Source organism: Bombus vancouverensis, chromosome 14 (genome assembly GCF_051014615.1).
Source record: "Bombus vancouverensis nearcticus chromosome 14, iyBomVanc1_principal, whole genome shotgun sequence".
Taxonomy (NCBI): domain Eukaryota; kingdom Metazoa; phylum Arthropoda; class Insecta; order Hymenoptera; family Apidae; genus Bombus; species Bombus vancouverensis.
Window position 1 is genome coordinate 10252377 of NC_134924.1, and position 10366 is coordinate 10262742.

Below are 10366 nucleotides of genomic sequence, written 5' to 3' on the forward strand. Positions count from 1 at the left end.
GCGAAATGTTTTCGAGTTCGAGATAAATACCAGCGTCCCGCTCTTTGACAGAGACACGTTAATAAAACCATTTCCCTTCGTCGGAAGATTATTCCCTTTTCCAGCTTGTACGGTCGTGAAAAGGCGAATTAAAGAACGCACAAATGGATGGAATCGGCGCTCGTTTAAGAAGATCACAGATCTTATAATTTATTCCCCATAAACTGAAACGCTTTTAGAAAGTGTGTTCGCTTAACTGGTAGTACGATTAATTCATATTAACGTCATTATAAGAGAGAATATGTACGGCTGAGACGAGCCAGGGAGAACGGATCGTTCCGCTGCATTCGCTGATCTTCTCCCCTCATTTTCTCCCTTCTCGTTTCTTCAATTAGTCGTTTAAAAAGATCTCGGCAAAGAAGAAGCCGTGCTCGAAGAACGTCACTGCAGTTCTCTCTTGTTAAGCCGTTATTTATGTAAAATTGTATGCCTGTTCGTGTTTGTAGCTGTCCATTGTCTGCTGGAAGATTATATATTGGTATATTCTACTTACAAACGATATTTTGTGCGTATAGGTCTGTAATATGGTTTAACTTGGAAAGTTTTAATTGATCGTAATATATTTCTTTTTCATATCGATCATCACTCTGTTATGTGTCATTAGAGAAAATATTTAGTATGATAATTTTCATATAATTTTCAAAGTAAACGTCGTACTATAAAATTAGATAAAAATACTTTGATATCGCCGGATCGTTTACAAACTACATTCTAACACAGTTATAACGTTGTCGTGTTTAAATGCTCTACTAGCAGGACAATTTTCTCTTAATAATTCCAAATTGATGATCGATGCTTAGTATTTTCATCGTTAAAGATATATTTAATTGGAAACGAGTTGATATTAATTTTAAGACCCGTGCACGGCACAGTCCGCAAGGTACTTCAATTAACTAATAAAATATGTTCGTTCGTAGAATCGACAGGGTACAGTTCCGTTTCGAGAAGCATGCGCCGTGATCCCACGTTTTATCGACGAAAATTCACGCAAGTTACACGCAAACACACACGCCGATCTCCGGGAAATTAAACTGCAATGATAAAGTAAATAATTCGGTTTATTTGAATTGGAATTTATCGAAGTATCGTTTAATGATAACTGAAAAGCGGACTAAAGGTTTTCCAAAGGGTTTCTCAAACTTATTGCATTAACTGCATCCAAATAAGATTAATATTTGTACTACAATAGACATTTTAATTCCTTTTAGTCCTTCGTGTATTGATTTGAAATACATATAATCATCAAACTAATTTAAATACATCATATACTCTTTTTTTATAAGTCGGTAAGTTTAAGTTTCAATGATATTAGAGTGAAGTCACGTGTAATACGAGAAAAAGAAATACAGGAGAAATTTGATTGCAGAGCAAAAGCTGTATTTATGTAACATGAATAAACGTTAGGAAATTCGATACAATCCATATGGTATTAGTTCGATTAATAACCATTCGTAATAATTTAATGCGTCAAATAATGAATTATAGGAGATTTTAATCTATCACTGAAAATATGAAGAAAAAGTAATATTCAATTTTTGTATTTAATATTCCTGCACTTCCATATTAATCGAATGTAAAAAATATAATATTGAAAACGATATAAATAAAGCAAACATCGTATTATAAAATAGTTGAAACATAGGAGAATATTTTAGAAATACAGGATATATATGTTATTATCGCTTAATCTGCTAACATTTCTCACAACAAATTTCATATCGTAGAAAGGAAATCTCTTACAAAAATTATTGCCTCGAATACACAGAAATAAAGCGAACAGTTATTTCAAGAAAATATTCTTTCATATTTCAGCAGCAGATACGAGCACAAATCAACAGCCTCGTACGAATGCAACGGTTTTTACCACGCAAGCCGACGGTGCGTCGCAGATTTCCGGTAAAACGAGCTTCGCGGTACCAGCACCGCCTCCTTTGGCCACTGCGGAAAAGGTCCGCAGACTTTCGGATGGCGAGCACTTCCGGCAGCCCAATGTCACGGTTTCCGGACACGCCACCGTACAGAAGCAACTGCAGGAAGCACAAACACAGGCTCAGGCGCAGGCGCTGGCCGACATGATCTTGAAGGTGCACTTCTGTTCTTTGATTCAAGATTTATCTACGTTTTTATATCATTCCTAAGTGTCGTATGGATAGCTGTATATTTAGAAATTTAGAATTATATGTTTCCAAAATATAGCTGGCAATTTATAACGTTTCGTGTAGCGTAATAGATGTACATTTTGATTTTATAAGAAGAAATATTTAATCTTCCAGGGCACTACCAAAATGGCTGTGAAGAGGACGACTTCCGATCCCGGGCAAAGATTGCACCTGACGTATCAGACATCGGTTCAATCGACCACCAATCCGCAGCAGCAGCAACAGCAGCAGCAACAACAACAACAACAGCAGCAGCAGCAGCAGCAGCAGCAACAGGCGCAGCAACAACAACAGCAGCAAAATAACCAACCTCAAGCTCAGCCTACAGTTACAGACAGTTTCTCAATGACAGGTTATTCCGAAGACGGTGGCTATTTTAGCCCAAGTCTTCAAGACGAGGTGTTCCAGCAAGTCACCGCAGTTCCTGACAGCGTTCTGCTTCATGCAACGCAATTGGATTCTCTTCAGGTGAGTGTTTCTTTTTTCTAGTTTGTTTCTGTTACCTGACTTATCTTGTCTCTTGTTATTCTCTGTCTTTCTGACCTCTGTCGTATAATCAGGCGACGAATCAATCGGTGATAATTTATCAAATTTATGTAAAAGTAAAAGTTCTTTGAACGTTTCTGCTCGCCTATGAAATATTGACTTCTTTTCCTTTTTGACATTTCAATAAATAACATTTGTCTATAGAAAACTGATACTCTATGAAAACTATATTTGTACAATCTTGAACGATCAATCTGTAACTGTTTAATAAGATTATAAACCTAGTGAACCATTTTTACCAACTAGAAATCATGATCCAAAATTCAAAAATCACATAGCAAAATTCAACTTTGTTGAATTTGATGATACCTAACTTTAACGATAATTAAAACATTCAGTTGCTATTACATTTCCATAGTAAACCTCCGTAATAACCCTCAAATTCCCCACACACACACTCAGAATAATAACTTCATTGTTATGCACACGTTCTCGTTCGTTCATCCCCGAATGCTTCGCACGCACAACTTTCGCCTCGCAACTGCCATCCACCGAAAAGTACATGGCAAGAAGATTGCTAAAAGCGACGACGCGCGAACGGATATGAGAATCCGCGTTTTCGTCGCTTGTGTCAAAACAGAATATATCCAAGATCCTTTGATGGGCTAATTACACCTGGCGCCCCGTTCTTCGTTCCGTGTCAAGCGTCGAAGACGCTTTAGTTTCAATTACGCGACGGGGCAAGGGGCCGCCTCTCTCTCCGGGCGCAGAATTTAATAAGGCGAATTATCTAAGTAGTTGGCACCAACTGCACCGACGATGACGTCGACGATGCTTTGTGCCGTTTGGAAAGCACCGTTTCCGTCTATGTCCTCCACCTATCCATCGGATATCTTGCACGCCCTCCCTTTCTCCCTCTTCGTCGTGTTTCTCTCGTCTTCGGGGAGACTCATTAACGTCTGACCTATGAAATTCCACCGTAATGGCTGCATTCATTGACGTGCCATTGGAACGCTTTTATTCCGCGAATTTTTCATCCCCAATCCCTTGGAAAATTCAATTTTTGACGAGAACTTCTGAATGAGGATTGGTGTCCTAGGTGGAACTTGGGACAATGTTACTTTATGAATAAGAATTTCTATAGTTTATCGGTTTGATCGATTTAAACGTTTCGGCGGATTTTTATGAAATTATTTCAATACACTCTAGAAGGTATTAAACACGAATCGCAGTATGAAATTTGAGAGCAATCAAAAAATCGTGTCATCGTATGATAATCGTCTAACGAATTATTAATAATTCTAATATACCAAACCATTCAGTTTCAGACAACGAGCCTGTTACAAGAACAACCTGCCGAGCAGTTACAAGACATCACCCTGGAGGACCGATACCCATCTCAGCACACCGTGAATCCCGACTTACAAGCACTGGTCAACTCGCCGTTACCAGACTCGCTAGCCGAATTCAGTACTTACGGTGCCCAATATACAGAAAGCCCGCACACGTTACCAACTCAGTCTCCCCTGCCATCGCCTTTAACGAGACACGACAGTCCAAGTTTCACATATCCAACACCACCAGCGAGCCAAGAAGGCCTTTTAACCGGAAGCTTCCCTCTATTGAGTCCTCAAGAGGACCCGGAGAGCGTGAGACAAGTATCGTCGCCCTTATCAGCGGCTTTTTACGCGACCACGATGTCCTCCGCGGCGGCGGTGGAGGAAGCTCTGAGTGAAGTATTACCAGCTGAATCCGAAGCAGACGCTGATCTATACGGATCCGGTTCACCGAATCCGCATTCTCCACTGCCAAGCCCTTTGTCGGCGACCCCGGCACCGTCGCCACTGTCCTCGTTACCGCCGTCCTCGGTCTCGTCACCAGGGCCAGTGTCGTTCACGGGCACCAGCTTCCCTGTGTCGCCACATCACGCTCTCCAGAATCAGATGATGCCCAACTCGGAGGACCCACTACTGTCGTCCACTCCGAAGGACTTCACGACAGCCAGCCGTAGGCGATTCGAGTTTCAATCGTACAAGTTCATCACCAGCCAAAACTTGGTCGATTTTGGACTGGGTAATGGTAGCCTAGCTGGTATCGTGGTAGATAACAACGGGGAGTTCAAGCTGATTCAGACGGCTGGGCTGCAAAAGACGAACGTGCTGGTGCAGACGAGCTCTCTGAGCCCGGCGTTGACTTTCAAGAAAGAGATGCGGCTGACGACTCCGAAGATGGAACCTGTCACTGTGAATCTCGGCTTAAACGTGCAGACTAACCATCAGTACAACGCTGGCCAGTTCAATCAACAGCAAGTGGTGAATCCGACGAAATTTCTTATACAAACGAATGTGGCTAAGAATAATAATATGAGACAGAAAACGGTCAGTGGAAACTTGCCTATTCCGGTGGAGCAGATCAAGGAAGAGCTTCTGGACGAGGATGTTTTCCTTAATCCTAGTAACGTACCAACTGGCAGTCCTGTTAGGCAGTGCAGAAAAAGGCCTCGTATGGATGGAGGATTGTACGCGAATGCGTCACACTCGTATCCGTCGAGATTGAGGAAGGCCTGCGATCGACATTGGGATAGTAGCTACACACCTCCACCGATTTTGGATCCTTCTAGACCTGGACCTGGACTGTACGCCAGGCTGCATCAGTATGAAAGAGATTCTGACTTCAGTTCGGATGATTCGCAAGGGAACGATGGACCTCCGCCGAGAATTAATATCGGGACGAGGTACCAAGCGACGATACCGCCGGTTGGGAGTGACGGGGATAGAGGAAAGGGCGAGCCTGAGGCTGATCATCTGCTCTGGGATCCTGGTATAAATAACGTGCTGACAGATAATGAACGTAAGTAATTGCGGCCTTTAAAAGTTATTGGATTTGGTTTATGAGAGACTTGGGTTTATTGAGAGTTTTTTTATGAGAGAGAAATGAGATAAATGTTTTTTTCTTTTCCTGTTTTCTTCTTTCCGACGAAATGGATATGAGATATAATATCTACAATTATAGGTATTTAGCTAGAGAACTTTATTGGGAATTTCCAAGCTTTTACGAATATGTGTACATATGTAAAAATGTTTTGATCCTTTTTTAATTAAATTTTTTATGATCCACGGTTTTTCAAATTGAAGATTTTTGTACCTTCTTTCCTCCGAGTCTCTCGTTTGTATTAGAGGCTTAATGTCAATGAACAATACTATCTCTGGCTTGTATATATACATTCTTGAATTAAGAGGGAATTGGTTATATAAACGATGGTTATGTGAACGATCGTACAGTGTATCTCTCATCGAAAGTATCATTTTGTATATAGAATGTGATTATACAACCGCACATTACATACGCAATAATTTCGTAAGAAACGCAGTTGTAATAATTATTATTTTCCATAAAGTTAACTCGAAGCAAATAATCGATATTCGTTGATTAATGTTTCCCAATGTTTCTATGTGGCATCGCAGGGAATGCATTAAAAGAATAAGTAGATTACTTTATCCATAAACGTAGATTGTAATAAAACAGACGAGAATAATACGTAAAACGTTTGCAATATCGTCACGCTACAGATACACAAATTACATTTAGTTTACGCTTTCACGCCAGAGAATGCGTTGTTTCCGCGCGAACGAATTTGTATCTGAAGCAAAAAACTTTTGTTTTTGCAGTGGAAATGTACCTACAATTTGCATGCTGCGCTGCGGTACCAGGTGGAGGAAGGAACAAAGAATACGCGCTTCATCTGCTGCACATGTGCAAAGGAAATATTCATGTACGATTCTTTCAGTTTAATTCCTTTATTCCATTTCCACCATCCTTAAAATTCCTATACCATCCCTTTTCGCTTTTCTTTTTCTCTTGATATAATTTTGAGCAATGTATTATTGTAGTTGAAGACAAAAAGGTTAACAAAATTGTATATAACCAGTGTCTTAATTTTCACATATTGCATACATTTCGTAATTTTATCCATTGGGGTTGTTTATACAAAATACATGAAATATCAAGGATTATTAAAAAATGATATCTTTCCCTTGAACTCGATCTGTGCTATTCTGTCTCTGCTATCTTCTATGTACATACGAAATCACTCTCATTGTCTATATTCCATACTTTATATTTTCCTTCGTTTTCAAGTTTCTCATCAATTACATATAGCCCCAAATTATATCAAATTGAACGTCTGATCGTTCGCTTTTTGTTATGGTTTGAAACATTTCAATTAACTCACAACCAGTATCGAATAGATTTATATCTTCCTGTTCTAAAGCAAAGAAATATCATCATCTTTAATACATCTTTGTATTTCCATATTTCATTATCATTTATTCTCTTGCATGCACAGAAATCAACACATTCTCTAACATTACTAATACGTAACTATTTTATTTTACTTGAACTGTTTAACTTCTATTTAGTCATTTTCATAAACTTATCTCAACTTCGTAATACTCTTATTATGAAACTTTTCCAAATACAGAAAGCTAGGATTTCTCATCTTCTCGATGTCTCTCTTTTATTAAATTCTTTCATTAATAGTATCAACGTGGTTCGTTGTTCGTTTCTAGGAAGCAATGTTAAAGCTGATGAGACCGACGCCTCCGTTGCCAGCGGAACATCCGTTGCTGAGTTACGAGTGCCACGAGACCGACCGATGGACGTCGCAGGAAATGGACGCATTCTACCAGGGCCTGTTGAAGTACAACAAGGACTTCTCTGCGATCTCGCGAGACGTGGGTGGCAAGTCCGCGAAACAATGCGTGCAATTCTATTATCTGTGGAAGAGGCTGTGCCCGGACGAATACAGGAGACTGCGTGTTCGTCACGGTAAACCAAAGATTAAGACAGAGAGCAAGGATTACAAGGACACCAGGGAGCTTCGCGACGCCATCGCGTCGGTCACGGAGATGGACTTCAGCGAAGACAAATCTGTTCTTCACCGCACTCTGGTAAGTTCAATCGAGATTCGAATAACATTATCGTTAAATCACGGATGCTTATGCTTTTAAGGGACATTTAAATGTACAGACGAAGAATTCACTTGCAATATTAATGTGGTTTTAAAGTATGGAAAATTATCCTTATACTTATATCCTATAAGGATCGAAGACTGTTTAATTATCGCGTTTCTAAATATTGTGATATTTGTATTTAACATTTATCTGTATGGAGTTTGATTTTTCGTTTCACGTAGAACTTGTTCTTCAGTTACAGACAAACGAGAGAGAAAACTCGGCTACTCTGACCACTAGCGACGGAGAGCTGAGATTATTCGCATACGACTGCCCCGATGTGAGTACCGTTACTTTATATCACCCTCTATGTATTCTATCTTTTACCTACAAGCTTTATTTGATACAATGAGACCGAGTAACTCCAAACGATAACAAATATTACGATTTTAATAAATAAAGTATTAGAGTAACAGAGTTTGTTAGCTGCTGAATATAACTTAATGTCACCGCTTCTTTTTGATTAGGAATATATGATACAATATCGAGCATTTTAATATTCTTTTATATATGTATATCTTTTTTTTTTAACAACAAGCATAGATCGATCGTTAAATGTCTAGACGATTATCGAGACTATTAAATGTATCTTTCATGAAACTTGTTTTATTTTTCTATTTTTTTTTTTTAATTATTAATTATTAAACTAACTACTCGTCGAGTATTGAATACGAATCGTTCAAATGTACTCCTCCATTATTATTAACGTATTATTTCTAGCAAATATTGTTACTACGCTAAATAGCATATTTTTAAAAACGGCATTTTTATTAAAAGAAAATACCTGAAAATACTGGAAATTTGAAAGATGTAACTCGGATACATAATATGTGACCGAAAATCTACAAAAATTCACAATGATCGATTCGTATTCGATTTGTACGTACAGCGCGTGACCACTCGACACGCGTAGATAACGCGTGAACGTTTAAGTGTCGCATGTGACTTGTTGTTGGACCTGTCGTTTCTACTTTTCTCTCACGCTTTCTTCTCACAAGGTACGAGCGCGTTGTGCGTTGCGTTAAAACCAAACACGTTTTGTGCGTTTACTTATCTCTGTCCGTCGTCGTCGTCGTCGTCATCGTCGTCGTCGTCGTCGTACGTGTTGTTGTTTGTTTGTGTTGTTTATTTTGGCTTTGTGTTTCTTTGTGTTGTCAGAGCTTTAGCGGAAGTGTAACAGTAACGATGGCCGGAAGCACCCAAACCGCCCAAACCGGCAATACCGGCCACGCCACAGTCAACACCAACTCACAAACTCACACTAGTTCTGAGCAACAACTACCCGTGCCCACCCCACTTCACTACCCCTGCAAGATTTGCGGGAAGTAAGTCTCCAATCTCTAATCTAAACAAAAAATTAAGTCCATTTCGAATAAAATGACCAACGGCTAGCCACTGACACAAGCGAATTAATTAACACGACGGGTTACGAGCGGCAAGTATCGGCGCAAGCACAACTATAGAGAACACCTTTGCTTCTTTTTAGAGGGCGAGAGAAACAGGCCGAGAAAGAAAGAGAGCCTTCCTGCATTAAATTATCTCGTCTTCTTCCCTTCTTTTTTTATCTCCAACCACGTAGCGTTTCTCAGTGCTCGTTTTTGTAGAGATTCGAATTTCGGTTACGTGTCGTATACTCAACGGAGAGTTCGCGAATAACAGGGATATTTTATTAATAGTAGTTCTATAAGGGATGTCACTTAATATTATAATTAAATAATTAAAAGAGAGAGAGAGATTAGATTTATTATTTACAGGAAAAAGAATCTTTGGGAGTTAGAGTGAATTCTTGGATTGAACGGTTTTTGAAAAATTGTTATGACGTTAAAGTAATAAGTGTTTAGAAAATAGAAGTTGATCGAAAGATGATTTGAAGAAGCCAAAGATATCCTTGGTATTCATTAGCACTCTGTACTACAAACATATTTTCACAAAAAAACTCATTACGATACTTGTATCCTACTTGCTGCTAGATACTGTTAATGCCGCTTTTTAATAGGTGTTTTACTTACTATATATTAACGTAGGACAATAATTATGCAATATGCTATTGCAGCAAGTTTGATATGTTCAATGAAAACGCATTATTCTCTGTATAATATACTCAAATAAATTGCTTGGTACGTATCTTTTCAACAATCATAGGTATCTTGCGGCAAATTTATTAAAACGGCATTGTTAATCGTCTCTGTCCTCTACTTTTAATTCCTTTTGTCTTGAGATTTATTAATTTGTTTCAAAATCTGCTTGTAACGCTCTGTGCATAATTGCATAATGAAATCGATGTATCTGCCTGAACGTATACGTCTTAAATCTAGAATTGAATTGCAATGTTGCAAAATATTGCAAAAATGTTACAAAAGCGTCGATGTACATATAAAGTAGAGAAAATAGTGGAAAATTTCTAACGATACGTAACAGCATATACGACTATGATACGTAAATCAAATTTTCTTTCTTTTTCTTTTCCATCGTACGGAAATGCACTGTGAAAAAATATTGTACATCCGTATCTTTTTGCTCGATATAATTTTTTTATAAATTTGTTATTCGCCTCATTAAATTACGTTTACGTTGCTGTCACTTACATTCCTTTCTCTGTTAAACCAGCATTTCGATCTCGTTCATTTGAATTGCAATCGTTCCAATACGGTTACACGTCGCACGTCAAGG

General features: G+C 38.7%; 1 protein-coding gene across 7 annotated transcripts in view; it reads left to right on the forward strand.

Annotated features, from left to right (window-relative positions):
- Positions 1-10366, forward strand: part of LOC117154918 (uncharacterized) — a 506217-nt gene that overhangs the window by 477568 nt on the left and 18283 nt on the right. For 5 of the 7 annotated variants that reach the window (XM_033330342.2, XM_033330367.2, XM_076624331.1 and 2 more), the window contains 7 exons: positions 1852-2123; positions 2313-2666; positions 4007-5534; positions 6353-6456; positions 7253-7633; positions 7893-7976; positions 8855-9021. In XM_033330342.2, the coding sequence (XP_033186233.1) occupies positions 1852-2123; positions 2313-2666; positions 4007-5534; positions 6353-6456; positions 7253-7633; positions 7893-7976; positions 8855-9021 (2890 nt within the window). The remainder of the gene's footprint in view (positions 1-1851; positions 2124-2312; positions 2667-4006; positions 5535-6352; positions 6457-7252; positions 7634-7892; positions 7977-8854; positions 9022-10366) is intronic. The other 2 variants (XM_033330351.2, XM_033330377.2) reach the window with 2 other exon arrangements.